This window comes from Lonchura striata, chromosome 19 (genome assembly GCF_050655825.1).
Source record: "Lonchura striata isolate lonStrDom1 chromosome 19, ASM5065582v1, whole genome shotgun sequence".
Lineage (NCBI taxonomy): Eukaryota > Metazoa > Chordata > Aves > Passeriformes > Estrildidae > Lonchura > Lonchura striata.
The window spans coordinates 9,822,445-9,847,232 of NC_140721.1; the positions used below are offsets into that span (position 1 = coordinate 9,822,445).

General features: G+C 44.2%; 1 protein-coding gene across 9 annotated transcripts in view; it reads left to right on the forward strand.

Annotated features, from left to right (window-relative positions):
* AUTS2 (activator of transcription and developmental regulator AUTS2) overlaps positions 1–24,788 on the forward strand; it is a 771,159-nt gene that overhangs the window by 340,071 nt on the left and 406,300 nt on the right. For all 9 annotated transcript variants that reach the window (XM_085557101.1, XM_085557099.1, XM_085557104.1 and 6 more), the window contains 2 exons: positions 10,165–10,266; positions 18,926–18,961. In XM_085557101.1, the coding sequence (XP_085413227.1) occupies positions 10,165–10,266; positions 18,926–18,961 (138 nt within the window). The remainder of the gene's footprint in view (positions 1–10,164; positions 10,267–18,925; positions 18,962–24,788) is intronic.

The following is a 24,788-nucleotide window of genomic DNA, read 5'->3' on the forward strand; positions in this document are numbered from 1 at the left end:
CCTGCTTTTGTCATTATTGTTACAACTTCCTAGTTTTCTCCTTGTACAGAGACCACAGGATGACTTTTAACTCTTGAATAATTTATCTAGCTGGGCAGTTAAACGGCTTAAAATAGTATTATAGTTTTAAGCAATAGCTCAACCTTCAAATCATTATTTATGCAACCAAATTATTAAATATTTATTCTGGGCTTATATTGAACAATGAAGTAACAGGGCTCTTTTATGTTAGCAGTGGAAAGCATCTCAAGGTCCATGCATGAATACTGATACTTCCTCCTTCAAGACATTTATTTACTTCTGTAATGTTAGCTGGGTGTCACATTAGTGGTCTGCATTGAGGAAGGAAAGGATGGTGGTCACTGTGACATAATTCAAGCCAGTGAGTACAGTCACTGCTCTTTCTCAGGCTGCTTTGCCTCTTTAGATATTGCAGAAGGTCTCATCCCTTCTTGCATCTCCTTTGCACCTGAGGAACAACTGTCTTGTGGGCTTGCAACAAGTGGAACTCTACAGGAGCTGCCTTGGGGTTATGTTTCCCCTCCCTAAAGCAGATGGAGTCTCTTAGCTGGATTTGTGGGCAATTCTAGAGCTGCAGTGCTGCTAGAGTTTTTTATCCTGGCCCATTTTCTATTTGTTCCATCATGTGATTGATCTGATTTTCTTACTTAAGTGTTCTTTCTTACACATTTCAAAGGCAACCAGAGGCCTTATTAGAAAGTTGGATGTCAGACACTGGGCTCAGCGGGGTAATGTTTCTGTTCTCGCCCCTTTCTGAAGATTCAGGTTAAAAGTGGTGTCACTTTCCTGCCTCACCTGGCCTTTCTTGTGTCACAGAAACAGGAACTCCTCACAGGTCCTGGGCTGAGGCTGGGACAGAGTCCCTGAGGCCCTGTGCCTGTCACCACCAAAACCAGAGCTGATAGTGGGCTTGCAAGGATCTGGAAACTCATCATTGCCACATGCTCTGAAACAGGCACAGAATGTTGGGCTGAAACTGCCAGGTTCTCCATTCTCTCAGTGAGAAGCCTAAATGGGACCACAAAAAAGTCCCTGGTGGAAAGTGCTGCAGCTAATGCATGTGCACTGCTCCTTGTTGGGCACTTCTGGGGAAAGGGGGGACAGGCACTGCAGCAAGAGTTCATGAGACTCCCCATTACGCTCAAAATCTGGTTTGGGGATGTGCAGAGCAGAAGCAAGAAATGTAAGTGGTGTAAATGGCTGAATAACAGCCAGAAATTGCACATGTAAGGATGAGAATATGGATGAATGGAGGGATGGAAGGATGGATGGATGATGGATGAATGGATGGATGGATGGATGGATGGATGGATGGATGGATGGAAGGATGGATGGATGGATGGATGATGGATGGATGGATGATGGATGGATGGATGGATGGATGGATGGATGATGGATGATGGATGGATGGATGGATGGATGGATGGATGGATGGATGATGGATGGATGGATGGATGGATGGATGGATGATGGATGGATGATGGATGGATGGATGGATGGATGGATGGATGGATGGATGATGGATGGATGGATGATGGATGGATGGATGGATGGATGGATGGATGGATGGATGGATGATGGATGGAAGGATGGATGGATGGAATGTGGATGGACGATGGATGGATGATGGATGGATGGATGGATGGATGGATGGATGGATGGATGGATGGAAGGATGGATGGATGGGTGGATGGATGATGGATGGATGGATGGATGGATGGATGGATGATGGATGGATGGATAGATGGTTGGATGATGGATGGATGGATGGATGATGGATGGATGGATAGATGGTTGGATGATGGATGGATGGATGGATGGATGATGGATGGATGGATGGATGGATGGATGGATGATGGATGGATGATGGATGGATGGATGGATGGATGGATGGATGGATGGATGATGGATGGATGGATAGATGGTTGGATGATGGATGGATGGATGGATGGATGGATGGATGATGGATGGATGGATAGATGGTTGGATGATGGATGGATGGATGGATGGATGGATGGATGGATGAATAATGGATGGATGGATGGATGGATGGATGGATGGATAGATGGATGATGGATGGATGAATGGATGGATGGATGGATGGATGGATGGATGGATGGATGGATAGATGGATGATGGATGGATGGATAGATGGATGGATGGATGGATGGATGGATGATGGATGGATGGATAGATGGTTGGATGATGGATGGATGGATGGATGGATGGATGGATGGATGGATGGATGGATGAATAATGGATGGATGGATGGATGGATGGATGGATAGATGGATGATGGATGGATGGATAGATGGATGATGGATGGATGGATGGATGGATGGATGGATGGATGGATGGAATGTGGATGGTTGTGTATCTATGCAGACATGGATGGCGCTCCTGTGGCACTGCACATCTGTATTTCTGAGGTGGTTTTTAACCAGACAAAGACCAGCTTCCCTTACACAGGGCCTAGGGAGGGCCCTGGAAATCCAGGCTGGGACACAAAGAAGCTCAGCAGCAGGGCTGGGTCCAGCCTGGGGGGGCAGAGTGTCCCACCCTGGCTGCAGCCCCTCTGGCTGTCCCCGAGCCTGGCTCCTCATCCCACTCTGCTCCCAGCCTGGGCTCTGCAGGCTGCTTGCACAGATTGATTGGTACAATGGAGAGCTTTGCAAGGTGTAATTTTAAAGGCCGTGTTTCTCACTGTGCAACCATCAAAATGCAAAGGGTCAGGAGAAGCCTATATTTTTTTGCAATTCAGCTTTTGAAGTGTGCTGAAATACGCTTCATTTGCTGCAATTGCCAACAGCTTGCTGTTTCATACCACTCTTAACAGGAGCTGGGGAACAGAGCGAGTCTGTTACACTTTCTGTGGTGTATAATGTATGTATGATTCTGGGGTGTGATGAGTTTATGCCAAATTTATCTTTGATTTCTGTATAAACAGCACAGAAAAAATGATGGGCTGCATTCTCTGTGAAACTTAGATAAAACAGAGCTACAGACCTCCTTCAGAGTACCTTCTGTGTGCTGTGGATCTAAGGTTGCCCAAGCATATAATGAAGGAGAAGAGGATCTGGAAATAAATGCCTGTTTCTTTCTCCCCCACCCCCGCCTGGCGAGGATGCTGTTTATTCTTAGCCTGTGTTGCTTCGGCTCCTGCTCCTGCCAGCAGAGCCCCATCACTTGGTGTGTCTGCAATAACCATGCTAAACAGCCAAATTCTCCCCAGGAGCACAGGGGGAGAGCTCTGCTCCTTTGCTGGATCTCCCCCACTTAAGGTTGTAGGGGATGAGTTTCTCTACTCCAATTTATTGAGCAAGTGCAGCAGCAGACTCTGGATCAGCTCAGAGGCAGCAGGAAATGACCAGCAGTGCTGGAGAATAAGTGAGTTAAAGACACCCTCATTCTGTATCATCAAGCTGATTAGAAAATTGTTTGTAGTTATTTGTTCCATTTAGATTTTTTTTTTTTTTGTCAATAGGAAATTGAAAGAATGTACATATGTTTGTTCTTGTTTTTTCATAAAAAGAGTTTTGGAACAGAAAAATTACTTTGTCTTCTAATTAAAAGTAGGAAGGAAACAAAAGATAAAATGTTGTCTTTGTTGGTTTATTTCACTTTTACCATAAAAGTAAGCAAAAAAAAAACCCACCCAAAACAACAACCTCATTTCTGGTAGGGATGTCAGATCCATGGATGATGGCATGGAGGCCTGGATCCTCAGAAGGTGGCAATTTCTTGAAGCATCTGCATTGGTTGTCATAAGATTGTATATCAAGAGGTAAACAGAGAGCCTCTCCAAATGTTTTATTGTATCTCTCAGGTAACAAGATTTTTCTTCCCTGAGGTGAAAAATGTCTTTGTATTAATAATGTTCAGAGTCCACACACGGTGTGAATTCTTTTTTCATATTTACTGCCTAAGCTCGTGTGCTGTAAATATTCTTCCTCTTCATTATCTCACCTCTGATTTGCTTTCCTTGTGCTGCTCCCCTGCTTAGGCAGCCAGGGTGAGCATGGCCTTGTTAGAAATGCAGTGGAGAGATCTTGCTCCAGCCCCAAAGCACTGTGTGAACCTTTAATGCTGTGGGTGACATGGGAGTGCTGTATAAGGAGTATTTGTCTAACTTCTGTCAGTAGCAGGAGAGATATAAACAGGAGTTTTGAAATGACAGCTGTTAATCATGATTGAAATCAGAAGGAACAGCCCTTGATCTACCCTGTTGTTTTTTGGTTCTTTCTTGCCATGCACTTCTTTTATTTGTTTTCACACAGCCAGATTTGTTCTTGATCATTGATAAAATATGCTTTCTTTGCAATCTGATACTGAGCTCTGCATGAGATGTGCTGCTGCTCTTTTCTGCCTGGTTGGAGACAGGGCAGGGCTGTGTTTGCTGGGCAGGGCAGGGCTGGGGCTGTCCCTGCAGCCTGGCTGCTCTGGGTGTCAGAGCCCTGCCTGGGGGTGGCCCAGCAGGCCTGGGCTGTGCTGGCATCACTGGGATCTCACTGGGATCTCACTGGGATCTCACTGGGATCTCACTAGGATCACTGGGATCACTGGGATCTCACTGGGATCACTGGTATCTCACTGGGATCTCACTGGGATCTCACTGGGATCACTGGGCTCTCACTAGGATCACTGGGATCACTGGGATCTCACTGGGATCACTGGGATCTCACTGGGTCATACAGGATTCCATCTCCAGCCTGTTTGGAGCAGCTTGCACTCATCAGCAGTCCCTGATCTGCCTGTGCTTCTGCCTGGCTCCGTGTGTGCCCTACTGAGGAAAAGGCTGTGCCTGCCAGAAGTGACAAAATTCCCATTCTTGAGTCCTGTTCCATGCTGGGAAAAGACCAGAGAGCAAATGGAGGCAGGCCCCAAGGAGCAGTGGAAATGTGTGTGTGCTGTGCCGTGCTCAGACAAACTCCTGTCAGGATTTTGGGCTTGGGAAGCATTCCTAATGGCACATGTAGGAGTCAGCTGAGCTGAGCAGGGAATTCAGTCACCCAGGGGGGAGTAGGGCCTGCCTCACCCTTGCAAAAGCTGTATAAAAAAAGGATGATGGGCAGAGGGAAAGTGGAATTCTCGTCCCCACAGCAGGGTTCTGCCATCTCTCAGGGAGCAGGTGTCCCCTTCCTTTAGGACTGGTGAAAGCTCAGCCTGCTGGCTATGCTCTAACAGGGAGAGGTGTTGGTATTCATAACTTTAAAGTATAATGTAGTGAAATAATCCTTTAATTCCATATGGCACAGAGGCTCAGGCACCTTGAAACGATGCTAAAGATTTACTGCTGCCAAATGGCGTGGGGTTTTTAAACTAAAGTATATTTGAAAATAAAAAAGCTCAGGAGAGCCACATGAGGGTGTTTTTGACATGATATATAAGCTCTGTGAAAAAGGCTTTTGCCAAATTCTCAGCAGGTTTATTTATTTTGCTTCTTGTTATGTGCTACAATGGAATTATCTAAAGTGGCTTTGGGATCCAGCACAGCCAACTGTGGTCCCGAGAGGATGATGCTCCCTGGAGTCTGGGCTCAGCTGCCCTTCCATCCTCCCTTACACCTGTTAACATGATCAGCTCTGTCCTTCATTCTTTTCCTGGCTGAGAGGAAAGGGCACAGAGAGCCCTGCTGTCAGGGATTACCCTTAGGAGTGTTTTATGGCTTTGTCACAGAAATGTCTGCCTGGCACAGGAGCTCTGACACTGTTGCTCTGGGCCTGTCCTACTCCTAAAGCTGAGAGTTTAGCTCTGCTTTACCCTGTAAAATTGAATGGCAGAAGGAGCACAGCAGAGAGCTGCTTTCCCTGGACACAGATGAATATTCAGTTTGCACTTTCTCTGTCACAAATAGGGCTGAGTGTTTCCCTGCTGCAAAAATAGTTCTGTTAGATTCCAAGTCACCTGAAAATCTCTCCGTGGGCTGACAGAAGAGTTCCTGTTAGCACTTGCTATGACAGCAGTTTCATGTTGATGTTTCTGCATCTATTTGGGTTTATTCATAATTTCTGGATGGTTTCTGTGTGACATTCAGGCCTGAGCAAGTCTCTCTTTCTTCATCAAATGGTCCCTCTTGGTGTTCCATGTCTTGTGCCTCTCCTCTCTGTGCTCTCAGGGTCCCTCTCCCTGCCCTGGTCTCTCATGCCAGTCTCCAGCTTTGCCTCTGTTCCTCATCACTGCAGGGCAGCAGAGTTGTGACTGAGGTTTTGTGACTCAGTCCATGAGCAGCAAGTTATCCAGACCACATCATGGCTGAGGCCAAACTCCCCCAGCCCCTCTCACACCCCCTCCTCAGCAGGGCAGGGGAGGGAAGAAGTTTGTGAGGTAAAGGCAATTGTTGTCACGGGCAAAACAGTCTCCACTTGGGGAAAAAAAATAAATTTATAGTCCATAAAAATAGATTTTAGTACTCAAAACAACAACAAAAATTGCAATGCCACCCTCTGCCCCCCAGCTCAGCTTCCTTCCTCCACCCTTGTGTCCCTGGCTGGGGTGCAGTGGAATCCACCATCACCCACTAGAGAAACTGCCCTGATGGAAAAATCCTCCAAACAGTCCAGTTCTGGAGAGCAGGGAACACCTATTCCTCCCACTGTTTGGGGAAGGTGTGGTGAAAAATCAGAAATAAAACCCTCTGCTGAGCCCCAGCCCAGCCCTCAGCCAGCAACCACCCTTCCAAATCTGCTTTTTGGGCTTTTCCTTTAAGAGAAATGTAGTTATGACTTTAGGCAGTTCTGCTTGACTTCTGGTGTTCTCCAGCAAATTCAAAGGCATTACAAACTAACAGGTTCTGTAATGCAATGAAAGATTTCAAAAAATGCAGTGCTAAGAATGACCAAAAACTTGAGAAGTTTTGGAGGTGTGGGTGTGCCCCAGGATTGAGTCCTGTGTTGTTCAGCCTGCACAAGTGATCTTGAGGTGCTTTTTTGCACATAACCTCTCTCTCTCTAGAGGAGTCCCTGAGACTGCACATACTCCTTGTGAGTCAGAGACACTGAGTTTTTAAGGTTTTGGGCTAGAAAAGTCTGTATTTCCTCTCTGTGAGGCCCTTTAGATGGATCCTTTCATGACCAAATTCATTCCCACCATGCAGTGAAAGCACAGAGTCAAAAACACTTTTTGTAAACCCTTTTTCACTCCTGGCATGGTGCAAATGAGAAGATTAATGCTGTGTTAATGTGGGAAGGTCCTCAGTGAGACCTTTGTAGAGTAACCTGAGTGGGAAGGGACCCCCAGAGATCATCCAGCTCCATCATCAGTCCATCTCCATCCCTAGAGATCATCAGTCCAGTTCCCAGCCCTGCACAGACAGGCATAATGGGATTTTCATGCTGGTGTGGCTGTTTGCATGGGCTACCCTGCTATAAAAAAACAGAGGAACAAGAGTTGTCAACACTGCACTTCAATTTTTTTCCAAGGAAAGTTGCATTTTCCGAGGAAAGTTGCATTTCCATGGGGAAGCTGATTTTAGGGTTCCTGTGTGCCCCAGGTGATGACCCAGCTGCAGAGAGTGGAACTAAAGATCCACTCTGGTACCTGTGGGCTTTCTGAGCAGCATTGTGTTGTTTCAGCAATGTTTTAAGCAGCGGAATCTGTGCAAATAGATTGAGATGAAATGACCCACGGCCTGTCCACATTAAGTGTTCTCATGTGTGCTTGAGTGTAACTTTAGGTTCTTAAGAGAAGACAACGGCCCCATTTCCATGCTTTACTTTTTTAATTCAACATGGATTGATGGGTTCTGGAATAAAATGTAAACCCTCAACAGTTTGGCACATGGAGAAACTCAACTTGGAAAAAAAAGAAAGGAAAATATGGAAAGCTTATAAATCTTAACTTGGACTTATTTCTGAGTTTGCTGTTGAGTCCCTGCAGTTCACTTTTTTTTCTACAGAGTTTCAGGCTCTGATGTCTTCATCATGTTCTCTTACTCCTTGTAAATTGTGTCTAGAAAAATGACACCTGCTGGGTTTTTCTTCTCTTCTCTGTAAATAGCTGGAATTCGTGATTTAGAAGAATTATAAAACTGGGCTGTTATGATTAGCAAATATCTAATGTGTGAAGATTGTGTACAAATTAAATTTAGGTTCTAGAAATAAAATCTGAGACTGGGAAAAAAAAATCTTAACACCTCACTTGCAATGAGAGTTTTTCCATAATTGGGCAGATGTTGACTAAAGACCAAGTTAGGGAAACTTGATCCATTTTCCTTTGGGTGGGTAAATTTTGAACTTGGGACCATAAAATTACAGGACACAGAGGTCCTAGATAAGATCAGTGAGTTATATATGAAGTGTAAGACTTATTGAATTCGTTATCCTCCCCTCTGCCTCAAAGAACTGCTCCCAAGATCTCTTGGATCTGACCAATAAACCATTCCATTGGAAATAAAAATCATCTTACTGGAAATATTCTGGCTGAGCTGTGGAATATTTAGTTTATTTATTGAATTGTAAGTGTTTGACAAATAGCTCTGGTCCTTCTGCTATATTTTCTTTGGGCTGAGAGTACGCCTGTGCCATTTTTTGCAGTTGTGCTTATACACTGCAACTCAGTTGTGTGTTGGAACTTGTAATTTCATGGACTTTGTGTCCTTACTTTGATTTGACTGATAGAGAGAACCCAAAGCTTCCCTTTACTGGTGAGGGCAGTAAGGGACTAAGAAGTGGCACACAAATACCAAACTTGAAGGTGCAGTTTGCTCTGGCAGTGGTAGGGAGAAAGTGATAACCCGAGGGTGAGGATGCTTTTGTGCTCCTTCAGTGACCCTGGGAGGGAGCAGCTGTGGCTCTGGGTGAACAGACTGTACAGGTAGGAAAACATCAGCAGAAGTGTAGGTTTTATTTATGTGCACCTAAAAAAAGTGCATTTGTGTGAATTTTTGTGTGTGCTTGTTTCTGGGAGAGCTAGAAATAATTGAGAGAGAGAAGAAAAAGGGGGAAAAAGGTGATGGAGAGTGATGGAGGCGGAACCTTTGGTTTCCAGTCATGGCATGGAGATGAATGAATACCTGCTCCAGTAGGGTGTGAATGGAACTTACCATCATCATATTAACAATTAGAACAAGTTAGCAGGAGTCATTTGGTGTTTGTTACATGGACATTGATAAGTGTAGTAGGTCTCTCATAAAATATTTCATTAGGTACCTCACCAAATATTTTCTCTGTATTTACCTCTGCTTCCAGTCTTTATGTGTGTGATCTTAGGTCTAAATTTCTGAAAGAGACTTCATGCCAGTATTAACCACCAAATAGTTCAAATGGAGCATCAGCAAGGCTAAATGAAAATTTTATACATTCAAGCAAAATGTAAGGAAGGATAAAGAACAAAGATGTGCATTTTCAGCATTGCAGTAGACGTGGATGATATCTTCCTCTTGCTCTCTAGGTGTATGTATGCTCGTGGACATGTGTAATGGGTGTCTGTGGTGAGTGTTCCTGTCAGTACACTGCTGTTTAATGTGGTGACTTGAACAGTCCAAAGTATAACAGAAAGCAGATGTGTTCTCAATTGTAATGAAAGTGTAGTTTAGGTTTTTGTTTTGTAGGTTTTTTTTAATTACAATGCCAGTAAAGTTCATTAAAGCTGGTTTGAAAAACAAAAGCAGTTTGATACCTAGTAAGTAGATCCTGTTGTTTAATGAACATGGAAGTTTGTTAGTCGAAAATCGTTTAGAGTGCCAGGCAGTGTGGTTTGGGGCTGGCCCAGCAAAAGAAAGGCTTTTCTGGAGTGGTGACCTCTTCTCCTGGAAGATTTCAGGTCCTCAATGCTCTTGTGCTGCTAGGAGGGAGGAACTGATGCTGTGAGTGCTGCATTGTGATGGAAACCAAAAGCTTCATCCATGGCAGAAACTGATTGAGAAGTCTGAAAGTTTCCCAGATGAATCTCAAACTGTGATTTCCTTGGGACAGGAGTGTTGCCCCTCCTGCCTGCAGCACCTCCCATGGGGGCTGTGGTGTCCAGGACTGTCCGTGGTGTCCCTGGGGCTGTGTCCTGGCACAGGGACACGGTGCCACTGCCCTGCCCCAGAGCCACGGCCACGCAGCTGCTGGGGCTTGGGAGGGCATAAAGGAGAGTGGGACAAGGACACTGGTCTGAGCCAGGCTCAACTCTTGCTCTCTTTGTGTTTCCCCTGTGCTGCAGCTCAAGGCAGGCCAGAACAGCTGCCGGGACAGCGACAGCGAGAGCGCCAGCGGCGAGTCCAAGGGCTTCCACCGGAGCAGCTCCCGCGAGAGGCTCAGCGACGTAAGTGTGCTCGGGGCCATCTGCTTCTGGGATGCTTTGTTAAAATCTCTGTCCCTCTGGGGGTTCAGGTGACACATGGGGGGGCAAAAATTTAACTTAGAGTAGAAGGAGATCCCGCATGCGTCTGGCCCTGAGTAAAGATGCATACCTGCTTTACAGCTTGTACCAGTTGTGGGGTTTTTCCACAAATCGCAGGAGGGGAAGAGGTAACGTAGGTCTCCCGCCCTGGTTCAGTATTAACTTCTTAAAGATTGATACAAGTCTTTCTGTGTGCAAACACTCAGCTCTTTGGAAACAGTTGAAGGACATTTAATGAAGTTAAGATGTTCTTGCATAGCTGAGAAGTGAGTAACATTTTTACCCCAAGTGATGGAGGAAAAGAATGTATTTCTTTGGTCTATGTACTGTCTTTATGAGAAGTATTTGCGTGTCTAGAGAGACTCAGTTATATATAATGAATTGATATAACATGGCCAACAATAGCATAAGCTCTGCCTTTGTTGCTCTACCTAAAATGCTGTGGAAGGGCCTGAGATGGCAGCCCTGTGGAGAGTGTTTTTCTCCATGGGAGAATGCTGGTCATTCACCCAGTGACACGCATGAGCTGTTCTGACAGAGCAATGACTACAGAAATCTTTCTGTTGCTGCAATTAGATTACTATTTATTATGTGTACCATCACAATCCTTGAGTGTTTTATTCATGGCTCTGTGTCCTCTGTTCCACATGCTTTACAACACAGAATATAAAGAAAGCCCTGTCCAATAGAGTATCTAAATTGGGGATTTGTAGGTCAGATCCTTTGCTGGTAAAAGCATGGATAGCTACATCAGGCAACCCAATTTGTACCAGCCAGCAATCTGGCCCTACTTTTAACTAACCCACATTTTGGAAATGGGGATTTTATCGATAGCATGTCTGTGTAGATTTGGATGACAGATACCAGATGGTGTCCTCTATAGGCCAATCCAATAAAACTGAACTGAGCAGGCATTAAAAGGAATACCTTTGTAAAGGATACATTTCATTGTGCAAATTTAAGCCTGAAGGCACACAGCTAGCAATTTTTGCTGAATTGTGCATATCACTGGAACAGATGCCTGATTTTTTTTTTTAATTTCTGTGAAAGTGTGAAATCTGTATCACTCTCTCTCCACATCCCTTTGTCACATTATTTTAGAGGTCCATTTCTTCCCCAGAGCCAGCCTTTATGGATTACATTCAGCTAAACACTTCAGAACTTGCCCTTCATAGCTGTCAGCTGAGGTCAGTCTCAGGGCTGTGAGATGTCTCTGGAAGAGGAGAGTGAAACCATAGAAGGTAGTAAGGAAATGTTCTGTACAGGTAGCAGTGGATGGCAGCTGGATGTCAGCCTGTCACCGTCATCATCCTGGCTTGTCTGAGCCCTGTGGCAACTGGGAAGACACTGCAACCAACTTCACAATTACACAGCACCTTCAACAAAAAATTCCACAGCTCCTTACAAACACGATTTTAATTTAGCTTTGTCATTCCCTTGCAATGTACTGAGTGGAGAACTCTGAGGTTTATTTGGTTTCTCAGCAGCTCACAGCATAGCACTGCCAGACCTGGCAGTGAGAGCAGAGTCCTGGGTCCCCTTCCACCCATCAAATCCAGTTTTTCTCTGATGTTTTTATGATACTTTTCCTTTGTCTCAGTGCTGTGGCAAATTAAAAGGAAGTAGAGGGCAAATACAACTTCCCTAGTGCACCTGAGAGAGAAAGAGGGATTCACAGGTTACTCAAAAGAACTGTTATGTAAATATATGTGGAGATGTATATTTTAAAGTGTTATACATAATTTATGTTTAGCTTAATAAGGAAAGTTCCTTTGCTTTGATAATTCATTGCAATACAAGCATGTCTCGCTGGTCTGGCATTACCAGTTCAGCTGAGATTTGAGAAACACACATGAGACAGCTCTCACTGTGCCTGGGTCTGTGGTGGCCCTTCCCAGGCTCCTTCTGTTCAGAGCAGTACTGCCCATTGCCTCCTCCCAAAGTCAGTGCAGAGCTGTCCATCCCATTGTTCCTCTCCCAAAGTCAGTGCAGAGCTGTCCATCCCATTGTTCCTCTCCCAAAGTCAGTGCAGAGCTGTCCATCCCATTGTTCCCCTCTCCAAGTCAGTGCAGAGCTGTCCATCCCATTGTTCCCCTCTCCCAAAGTCAGTGCAGAGCTGTCCATCCCATTGTTCCCCTCTCCAAGTCAGTGCAGAGCTGTCCATCCCATTGTTCCCCTCTCCCAAAGTCAGTGCAGAGCTGTCCATCCCATTGTTCCCCTCTCCAAGTCAGTGCAGAGCTGTCCATCCCATTGTTCCCCTCTCCCAAAGTCAGTGCAGAGCTGTCCATCCCATTGTTCCCCTCTCCAAGTCAGTGCAGAGCTGTCCATCCCATTGTTCCCCTCTCTCAAATTCAGTGCAGAGCTGTCCATCCCCTTGTTCCTCTCCCAAAATCAGATCAGAGCTGTCCATCCCATTGTTCCCTTCCCCAAGTCAGTGCAGAGCTGTCCATCCGCTTGTTCCTCTCCCAAAATCAGATACCATGTGTGCTGAAATGACAGGACCTTCCAAATGGTTATTTTAAATAATACTTTTTGAAGAAGTCAGATGTCTAATGTTACCCACTGTTTACTGTCCAAAAAAAGCTACAGGCAACAGAGTAAGTTTTCTCTGAAGCTTTTCTCTCATAGTTTTTACAGCTATTTTCTCATAAAAAAAATATATATAAAATTGTACCTAACTGTTCTAGAAGATAGAACAAAAAATATAAAGCATTGCAGGTAGATTAACCCTGAGGTTGGAAAGCAAATTTTGGCCGTGAAATGTAATAAATCTCCACTCTTGTCACCTGGCAGCACTGTAAGACTAAGCATGGCTCCTGTATGGAAATGGGTCTGATGACTGAAGTGCATGTTCTCCAGGTGGATGATCCATTTTCCCATCCACAGTTTGAGCAGGCTGGTGAAGCAGGAATGTTAGAGCTTCACAGGCCTGAGTGAGAGCTTAGTGACAGATGCAGAATGAGGGAGAGGGGATAATGAACATCCAGCTGCAAACTGACATGTCAGTGGCTTCACTCTCCTGTCAGGGATCTTTCAACTTTGCCTATTGTAAATGTACCTGCAGTCCTTGGATAATGCAGAGTGATGCAAAGTGTGTTTACAAGGAGTGACTGCTTTCCAGGCTAATGAGATCCAAGCAGGTAATTTGCAGCATTTGTGAGAGGTGGGCAAAAATGAAAAGAAGATAATTCAATGAAAAGACCATGTTAAAAAGGAGATTTTTCTCATAATGAGGCTTGAAATAGCATCAGGCAGTAGGAAGGGGAATATCCTCTGTTCTTGTCAGATGCAATGCAGTGAGACTGATTTCTGTCAACTCTTCTCTTTGTCCTCGCCTGGCACATGTGTGCACACACCCACCCCTCTGTGAGGGAACATAATTAGCAGAGAATTTGACCTCTGCTAGATTAGAGATAATGATTGCTCAATGCTCCAGTGCAAGCAGTGCCCTGATCCAGCTCCCCCTCTGAATTTCATAAACCCATGGCTCTCTGCCTTTCTCCCCTGTATAGGTTTTTTTTTAGGAATGACAACTTGTTTTTTTTCTTTATGGGCAGAGGTAGCTCCAGGGGCCTAAAAGAGAAATTGGAGAGCTGCTCCTCCTTTATATATAGGGTGCTGTAGTCAGTTTAATCTCATCAAAATCTTGCCAGTAGTAGAATTCATTTTGTTGAGGTCTTGCTTGGAGACAAGATGGCAGCGCTTTCTCTTTTGCTCAGCTGGGAGCTCAGTCACCTTCTTTTTCTTATCTTTCTCTATGTATTTATTTTTAATTGAGTCCTCCCTCTTTGGAATACATTTTTGTCATGTTTTACAAAACAGCCAGGAGAGTTACCTGAGGAAAACATGAGAGTTACAGCTAACCTGGATGGTAAATGCACTGAGTATTCCGGGGTTCTTTGCTTTTCTCTTTGCTAATCAAAAATCAAACCACCTGATTTCTGGAGCACATTCCTAAATTCCTGATCCGCCTGATCTCAGCCCTGCCTGCTGCCTCTGGTGTTGGTTGCAGGCTTTCAGTGAAAGGATGAACAGCAAAAGCCTCTCCCACATGGTCACTGAATGGGATTCAGCACCTCTTGCTGCAGTTGGCACCTTTCTGTCTGGAATGTTTTTCCAGTTCCTGACCAGGGAATGAGACGGGAATCTTCCCATTTGTCCCTACACTAAAGGTCTTCTCTTGGGCTCTCCAAAAAGCTCATCAAAGCTGCTGCACTCTTCAGGAGTGCTCCCCTGCTCCCAGTGCTCTGTAGCTGCCTGGAACCTCCTGTGCTGGGTGCTTTGTGCTTGAGAGGAGCCACAGCGAGGAGGTGACAATGAGGACAAGTCCTGGAATCCTGAGGTGCCCTGCCCACCAGGTCTGTTGCTGTTGGCTTCAGGAAGAGATGTGTCTGCACCCCTCCAGCAGTGTAATCCTGTGGGCAGCTCACGGTTTCAGCCCCAAATATAGAATATTTTCAATTCTTTTGTCTCCCATCCCTCTCACCTGTACAGAGCCAAAGACAAATTGAGGGATGGCCTTTGGGTTATGTGCTGTGAAAGCCTCAGAGCTGCTCCCTCTCCAGAATATCCCCAGTGATGCTGGCAGGGTGTGGATGGAGCCACAGGGGCAGAGCTGTGTGTGCTGTGCCAGGAGCTGCAGTGGCTGTGCTTTGTGTGCGTGTGGCTGCCAGGGTGGGGATGTGTGTGTTTGTGTGTCTAAGGTTGGGTGCTTAAATGCTTTGTTGCATTATGTTAATTCCTCGGCAGTGCAATCAAATTCATGTCGTAATTAAAGCTGTCAGTTGGAAGGCAAGCCAATCGCCAAGAAAACACAGCATAACAAATGAAGTGAAATGATTCTGCGTGTAGCTATACAATGCTTCGCCAGGCATGAAATTAAATAAGTAATTTGATGTTGACATCAGAAATTGAAATGATACCCACTGTTCCTTCATTCAGTCAGACCTGCATAAACAATAGCCAGAACAAATATGTACAACACAGCCTTTCTCCCCACCCAGCTCCCCAAGTAATGCACAATATATATGCAAAATGGGTATAACTGTGCCTTCCAAGACCTCAAGGATGTAATTTTCTTTGGTACACAATAAACTAATGCTTACACGAGGGTTACTACATTTTTGCTTCTGGGCCAAAGTTCTTTTCTTTAAGAAAGGATGGAAACAAAAAAAAAATCAAACCAACCAAAAAAAAAAAAAAAAAAAAAGGGGTGAAAAAGCCCAGAACCCTGTCAATTTTAAGCAAGTGTATTTTGCTGATGGGCACCTGATGCAGGCTTCTGCTGGTGGTTGTGTGAATATCAAACAGTATTTCTAATGTCCTATTTTGCAAAGGGTTTCGGAAAGTGAAACCATTACCTCTATTATAGGCACACTTTATATAAGAGCTATAGACCCAGCCAGTGCAGGATCACGACTCGGCACTTGTAAAGATGCTTGTACAGTGGTGCCAAGGCTGGGCACTGGGTATTGGGAGTTCCCCAAAAGGTGAGAAGTTGTCTCCTTGCATAGCCCTCGCTTCAGCCTCTGTGCTCTGTCAACACCCGGTTCACAACACAGCTGACAGTCATTCATGCATGTGCAGCACAGTCTTTCATACTTCAATTAAATAGAGTTTGCAAACTGTACTCTCCATATGCAGCATGCAATGTGTGAAGGGCTATATTTCCATCCAGCAAAGTCAAGTTCCCTGAAAATGCACAGTTGTTCAGTGAAAGTCATTTGACTGCTATGTTTCGACTGTCCTCCCATAGCCATTGCAGCATTGCTTTTGAAGGAATGAAAATATTCAGTGGGAAATATTTTGTTTGCTTATTCTTTTTTCTTCCTCTTTATTGTTTTGTTTTGATACTCTATCCTTCCAAAACTTGGAATAAAAAGCAGACAAAAATTACACACAGATGCAGAATGCAAACTTTGGAGCTTTCAGCCAGTAAAGTAAGTTTAAAAAAACTGTGAGTGAAAGAGTGGGACTCGCTTGGCATCTGTACATAGCTGAAACAAAAGTGGTTATAACGATTGCACGTGTTGCATTTGTGAGTAGATCTCCAGCTTAAATGAAGGGAATTTCAGTGGCATGAAGCAGAGAGCAGGGTGAGGGAAGAGGAAGGCAGTGTGTGTTGGGTACTGAGCAGGGCGTGCTCTCTGCCGGGGCTGCAGAGCTGCAGGGGCTCCCAGTGCTGCCAAAAGCCACAAGCCAAACAATATGAAGATGATAAAAAGCTTTGATCTTTAATGAAGGTCCTCCAGGTGCAAGTATGGCAAAATGCACGTGTGATACAGGATTTTGACAATTTTATAATTTTAACAAATTAGCATACTTTAGAGAAAGTATCCAATTAGAGGAACAGTTAATTAAGTAATCCCCCCTTTTAGTTCTGCCCTCCATTGTCCGCCCCTCCCTGCTTCTAGCCCCACATTTATTATGTCTACAATATAGGGAAAAGAATAAAACATCCTTGTTTCACTATAGAGGCAAAAAAACCTAAATAAGAGTCCAGGAAGGTGAGCTTACTGTTCTTAAATCTAAGAGAAAAGGTCGGAAAAGGACTAGACTTAGTTAAGGAGCTATGTAGCTGTATAATAGTAGTTTACAGAGTTATGAATAACTTAAAAATGTCTAAAAAGCAAAAATCTTTTTGGCATCTCCAAAGCAGGACCCACGGAGTGGCTGTGCCCAGCTGGGAGCAGGGGCAGTGCCCAGCTCAGCCCAGCAGGATGGCCATTCCCGGGGACAGCAGGGAGGCAGAGATGGCAGGGACATCATCCCAGGGCTCTCCTGTGCCTGGTGGTGGCACAGGGCAGCAGCAAGAGTGGGGACAGGAGGATTTTGGAGTGCCTTTGTTTGTGTGGGGTTCCCCTGCCTGGGTTCTGTGCGCTGCAGTTTGGGTCCCTGGCTCGGAACAGGGGGGAAGTGACAAAAATTCTGTGTATTGCCACTGCCCTGCCCAGGCCCCTCTGCAGGCCTGGCTGTCCCTGAGCTGTCACCAGGGAAAGGGAGACTGTGCTGGGCAGCAGCAGTGGGCATGGAGCTGGAGGAGAGGGAATGGAGCTCCAGGAGAGGGAATGGAGCTCCAGGAATGAGAATGGAGATACAGGAGAGGGAATGGAGCTGGAGGAGAGGGAATGGAGCTGCAGGAATGGGAATGGAGCTAGAGGAGAGGGAATGGAGCTGGAGGAGAGGGAATGGAGCTGCAGGAATGGGAATGGAGCTACAGGAGTGGGAATGGAGCTGCAGGAGAGGGAATGGAGCTCCAAGAATGAGAATGGAGATACAGGAGAGGGAATGGAGCTGGAGGAGAGGGAATGGAGCTGCAGGAATGAGAATGGAGCTCCAGGAATGAGAATGGAGATACAGGAGAGGGAATGGAGCTGGAGGAGAGGGAATGGAGCTGCAGGAATGAGAATGGAGCTCCAGGAGAGGGAATGGAGCTCCAGGAGAGGGAATGGAGCTGCAGGAGTTTCACACTGGACTTTCTCACTCACTGGAGACTGCTCCTCTGCTTTTTGCTGCTGTGCCCCAGGGCTCTGGAGGCTGGAGCTGGGCACTGCTCCCCCTCCAGTGGAACAGCCTGACCTGGATTAGCACCAGGATCCCCCATGTCTCCGAGAGAACCTGCTGTGTAATCCCCATTGCTTAGATGAAAAACTAATGAAACAAAACCCTTTATCTCCTTAATTCCTGTGACTACAGAGGTTGTGATCATGTCCCACTTAAACTGAATTTCATGACGATATTTTTTTTTTTTAAAGCATTTAAACAAATTTATTCTTTTTCTTGGTAGCAATATTTGTTTTAATTATTTTTAAAGGTTTGAGTTTTGAAGTCTATTTCACACTGTATATATTTGCTGTTTGCTTTTTTGTTGTTGTTGTTGTTTCTAAATCCTTGGTTTGTCAAACAATGTGGACATCCAAATGGGAACTTGTAGTGACTGCATTCTCCAGAAAATGGTACATTGACTAAAGCAGCTTCTCTGTGCCCACGCATTCTTTACATTTCAGACTACTAATTATGTTTACAAAATGTCTCGTTTTAGAAAAGCACTATGTGTGTACTAACCAGGGCCCTTTGGGAATAAATTGGCAAACAGGTCATACACTGAAAAAGTCATCCAAACCCACCGGGCTTTTTGTTTTGAAGTCAGCCTACTTTTTTTCCCTTTCTCCCCTCCCGCCTGCCCCTTTGTGGCCATGAAGCTGAGGAGCTGGAGTCCGGGGCATTGAATGTCAGCATGTCAGGGAGCCTGGCTGATGAGTGTCTGTTTAGTCTCAGTGCAGGGCGAAATGCCATCATTAATTCATTACCCAGCTGCCTGTCAAATAAATTGGCAATTACGTCCACCGCAGAAGCTTGGAATTCAGTAAATAGCACGTTACCATCTCCGAGTGGTTGAGAGATGTAAAGGGAAAAATTAAGCAGCAGCGTGTTTGTTTCAGTAGCAGATGACAAGGGGCCGGCCGCCGGTGCTGTGATGTGGTGATGAAAAGCTTGGAAAGGGCTGGTAATGAGCTGTGTGGATTGGAACGTGTTAAAAACCATCGCTGACTTTCCACTTTGTCTTTGTGTTTTATTGCAGAGCTCAGCTCCTTCCAGCTTGGGAACAGGCTACTTTGTAAGTGTACCTCCCCTTCCACTCGTGTGCCTGTGGGCAGCAGAGTGCTCCTCACACAAAATGCCTTCCACAGGATGCAGGGACTCAGGGAAACCCACCAACCCCTCTGCCTGGGCGCACCCTTCTGATTTGTTCCTCCACAAATGCACTGCAAGTAACATTCCCAACACGGTGGTCTGTGTTTTCTTCAACTAATCAGGTGTCATTTTAATTACTGCATACATTTTAACAGCGCTTAATTTACACAGTTATAGCGACTAAAATGAGCCATGGTCTCACCAGCTCTCTGATGGAGATGGCAGGATCTCGATTCCCCCTTGCACCCGTTGTTGATTCACAGATTTTAATGTCTTGCCTCATCTCCTGTGTATCACAGCACAGAGAACGTGGCACAGTGATTTCCACCTGTTGCTTAAAAGCCCATGGCCCGTGAACACTCTTGGAAAACACAGAAGTTATATTTATGCCAGATTTACATTTTGTGTGCTGAGAAGCAGATCAGGCCCCAGCTAGTTTGAAAATTGATCAGTGTTTTTTGTGTTTGTGATTTATTTGCATGCATCTGTATTGATTTAACAGTCTATATTAATACCTTTCTGTTCATTCCCACATTCTTCAATATATCTTTTATTTGCACAGATAAGTTTGGGAGTGAAGAAAGTTTTCCAGTCAATCCAATGTACTGCTTATTTTCTTCCAATATTTATATCTGAATTGCTCATATCCTGTTTCTCTCGTAACTTATACTGTATTCTCCAAGCACATCTTTTCTGCCTTTATAATAACTGTAGGAGGAGAGCATTGTGTATGTCCAAAACCAGGTGGGTAAAATGAGAGCCTTGTCCCATAGCACTGCTCTGTGAAGTTATCATTATAATCAAAGCCTCCTTCTATCTTCTCACTGAACTCTGGGGAAAAGTAAACTATGGTATTCAATCACATGATGGAAAAACTTGGTTGCACTTTGTCACATTCCCAGAGAGTCATTTTCTTCTATTAGTTCATGGTGAATTTAGTCTTTTGTCACAGACGTCTGTGATCCTGTAAGAAAGTTATGGGATTAAACTCTGAACGTGTGGTCTCACAAAAATTACACAAAAATTGCTTAATACGTGGAGAAATGCTGTGTCCTGCTGGAATTACATTGGACTTGTGCACAAACAGAACGTTCACAGTGCTGCTGGTGAGGTATGCAAAGAGCATTCTCACGTGAAAAAGTTTTGTGGTAGTTGTTCTAATTTTACCAAGGCCCAGGTCAGTGTAAGGTAAGTTGTGAAACAGAAAAACAAGCTGGTTTCTTTTTTTCATCACTTTCCCTGGTTTGTGTCATATGTATTTTTAAGAGAGAGGGGATGAAGGGAAAAATTGTATCAAATGGCTCAATGTTTATTTAGAATTAAAAGTAAACCTTGAATGTCTTTCCATATTTCAGAATGAATTGCTTTCCTTTGCCTAGGAAAATTCCAATCATATGGAGGTCTGTAGACATGCTCTGGAATGGGACAGGTGTATTATGGGCTGGGGGGCTGTGCCATGGATAAATAAGCCTTGTTCTCCTTGCAGCAAGAGCTGAATATGCATGGCTTGAGAGCAGTGCTCAGCTTCCTCTCTAGGCAGCAGAGGTAACAGAAGAGAAGCCATCTGCTGTTCCCTGCACCATACTGTCTGTGGGTTGGTCACTGAAGTGAAAATCTGGAAGGTGTCAGCATCCCCTATGCTCCAACAGAAAGCTTGAAAGTTTCCAGCTCTCCTGAGCAAGGGATTCAGTAACAAGAAGAAGCCTGACATCTTCTAGGGATGATGGATTGGCACCTTAAATCGTTCCAATTTGGGTCTGTGTAGGTGGGGGAGACATCCCTTGTTGGTGCCATTAATATATTTAACTGAGCTGTTTCTTTTCTGTAGTCGCAGTATTAAGAATCTTTAACTTCCTTTTTTTTCTTTCCTCACTAAAAGCCAAGTAGGTAGAAAATGTGCTTCAGTTTCTATCTTAAATTTGTTTTTACACTTACACAATCTTGGATGAAACATGAAGGTTTTTCCCCTCCCTTTTCACTTTGGAAAATTGTTTTTAGGATTATCTTGCTTGTTGTTTTAAAAAAGCCCATACTCTTATTAACTTACATGGGACAAATAAAACCCAGATGTGTTTTGTGGTACCAGACAACGAGAAAAATGCTCCAGAGTGATCCAATTAGCATGTGTTTCTGATCAATGTAATTATTGTATTATCAATGTGCAAAGGAATATGCACTTGAATTGACTTCTTTTTTCCAAAGCTTTTAACTAGAAAAGACTGTTAGTTTTTGTGTTTGGTGTTAACCCAGAACATCAAAACAGGGGTCATTGATCTCAAATACAGTAAAAATTATTTCTAGTTTAAAAGGTAATAATAAAGCTTTGGCCCTTGGAAATGATGTGGTGCATGTTGTACACTGGCCTATGAAATGTTCTGTACTGCAGCTCACCAGAGGGAGCAGAGGAACCAGGTAGGTGAAAATGGGCTGATGGACATCTCCTGCAGAGGGAAGCAGGTTTAACTGAGAAAGGAATGAACACTGAGGTATGGATTAAGTAGCACATGTTTGGTGTTTAAATCAAGTATTAATGGAATCTTCATATGTTTAGGTAATGTTCCTTAGCATATAGATAATCCCTGTCTAGCTTGGAACCCCCTGCCTGCTCCAGGCACTCAGGTTTGGGTCATGTGTCTGCAATGTTTGTGCATGCTACAGCCAAGCTAAAATGACTTTTAGATCCTGTTACTCTGTAGAGTCTCTGGACACCAAGTGTTAAGGAAATACTTATAAAGCTGACACTTCCCAGGAACACAAAATCATTCCTCCAACACCTCTGTGATAGCTCCACCCTAGAAATTCATTATGCAACTCCAGTAGTAGTGGTGAAGGCTGGAATCTTACCTGATTCTACACTGTAAGTACATCAATATCTGAATGGCAGAGCTGGAGACTCAATTGTCCTGTTCTTGTTGCCTCTGTGTCAGTTCTTCTGGAAAAGCAATAGGGACAGGAAAAATGCACGTGCTCTGGGACAAGGAGAGGGTTGGGAATCTCCACCAGGTGATGTAGCCTAACCCACACCCAGCTGGGTGACAGAATTCCCTGGGTTGAAGAAACTTTGCAGTGAGCTGCCCTCAGCAAAATGGGACCAGTGCAAGGGGCCACTGAAGGAGAGGGGACGGTGCAAAGTTGTCAGTGAGCTCCAAATTCACCTTCAAGTTTGGATTTCAGTTGGGAACAACTCTCTTCTTCTCCTTTCACAGATGTTGGTATTCCTGTAGATTCTGTTTAGAAGATATTTTTGTTGGAGTGTGTTTCTCCTGTCTTGGTGGTCCTTGACAGAGGAGACACTTTCCCATCATTTTTGCATGTTATTAAAACAATAGTCAAAAAAGAGGAGGCAAAAATAATTCTAATTCTCTTGGAAGCCTTTTGTGCTGGCCTGACTTCACTGCTTCCTATGGGATCAGTCCAGTCTATTATTGGCGCATGTGAAAAAAAATACAGGCATGCTGTTAATATTGGTGCACCCTAAGAAATCATAACTTAATTCTTCCTGGAAGATCTCCCAGTTGTCTTTGATATTTTTTGCATTGCAAATTGTCATTGTCTCTCATCAAAGACAGATTATAAGGTAGATTACATCTCATCAAGATGTCAGATCAGGTAATTGGAAAGTAGTTAGAATTTTAGGAAAAAAAATCACCATCTCTTTAAAAGGAAAGCTGTTTGAATTATGGGAGTTTTTAATGTTGTCCAGCTGTCTTGAGATTTTAGAAAGGTGAGGTGTTTTAGAATACAATTGGAATTTGTATAACAGTAAAGTTTTTTCTTTTACCTAGCTTTGAAGAATGGCTTTTGCTCGTCTGTGTATCTTGCACCCAACCAAATTTCTGTTAAAGTAGATAGAGGTTCATTGGTTTGCAACACAAACAGAGCAGAAATCAAAACTTAAATAACTGAGTCTTTTGCTTCTAAACAACAACCCTGATTCCCAAGATTGTCAGGTTCTTTGGCAATTGCACGGTTTCTTTGTTTTTGGCAACTTATTTTCATTTCTGTATATGTCTGCTTCTTGAGTCCTTCTTCCAGTTTCTGAGCATTTTCTGTTCCTCTTTTATTGTTTTTTTCTTTTTGATTGCATGTTTGTGTAATTTTCTTTTCCTCCAAATGCAGAGAGTTTGCGAATTTTTCAGAACTGGTTAGAATTTGGTAATAAGCTGTTTATGGAAATAACGTTGGGAAGGCAGAAGACTCCTGTGACCCTTCTTTTCCAAACAGTGCTCTTGCTCCATCTTAAAAAAAAGAAAGAAATGCTAAAATTGTGCTTTGCACATGGGCTGGTGACTCAGGCAAACATAAATTGTGAGCTTCTTCCCCAAGGCTCTGGCTAATCAGTTGTGCTATCCAATTTGGCCCTGAGTGGGTTGGGTTCAGCAGATGTTTGTGCAGCTCCAGCGTGCCACTGGGACATTGGGTTGTGCAATGTTGCATTACATTACTCAGAGCTCTAAAAACCCATCCCAGGGAGAATAAGGGGAGCACCAGTAGTGTTTGGTATGGATCTGATGGAAAAACCAGCTTTTGGCCTAGATAAGGCCAGCTCTTTCTCTGTGCACTGGGAGTGATTTTCATCCGAGACATCATCCTGCAGAAGAAATGTGGAATTAGTTACACCAGCACATTCTCTGCTCTCAGAGAGCCCTTCAAAGAGCAGATTTTCCCTGGTTGCCTGGTCCATATGTTTTAACAGTGATCCTGAGGAGCTGATTTTGTTCCTTGGGGTGGTCAGGTTTGTGATGCTGGTGACTCCTGGGTGAGAGGCTCTGAAGAGACTCCACTCCAGTGCAGTGCAGGAGGACCCACTGGCTTCCACAGGAGAGAACAGATCAGACCAGAAGTGTTGTTTGAAAGGGGTTCAATAAATCCCGCCTGCTAAAGCTGCAGAAGGGATGTGCTCCCTTCTTTACTCCACATCATGTGCACAGTGGTGCTGGTAAATAAAAAACTGTTGTTCTTGCAAGGAGGTTAAACTGCTCAGTTGATTTTAGAGCTTGGCTTTAGAAGATAAACATGTAAGTGTATTTTGCTGATGTGAAAGTGTGTGTCCATCTGAAATACCCTGAGGTCCACAAAGGCACTGCACAGTGGCTGTTGGGATGGCACCACACCATAAAGTGACATGTCCCCTGTGAATAGAGTTGGAAAGAGGATCCTTGTTATCTTCTCTTTGGCACTATAAATCATTGTTAACGAATCCTAATTTGCTTAGTAGGGTAATGAATGATCTCCAATTTTACCAACTATTATTGTGAAGGGTATATTGAAATCCATTTTAACTTCACTTTAAATTCTCCATGTGCCCATTCTTTGCAGAAGTGAAGCTGACAACAGAGGTTATGAATCTTCTGATAGTAAATTCAGATTGGAGCAAAGTGGACAAGATCCCCAGTAGAAATCTCTCTGTGGGCTGTAATTACTCATTAGTGTTTGCAGCCCTCAGTGGAGTAGGTTTGGTGTGGTGCACTGAGACCAGGAAACCTGGTATTTCTTCATCTAAAATCTTCTAGGTGTTGTCTTTTGTTTTCCAGGAGCCATTAAAAATGCAGTTTATTCTAACTGCTGCTGTAAGGGAGATATCATCATTGCCAACTAAATACATTGCATGCAATAAAGTCTACCCCAGGTCTATTAATTTGTGCATTTATAAACTGTAGTGCTGTTCCTAGGGAGAGCTGAGACTCATTAAAGAGTTTCCTAACAACATGACCAGCAAAGCAAGAAGAACAAGAGCTGTTGCATTTCCA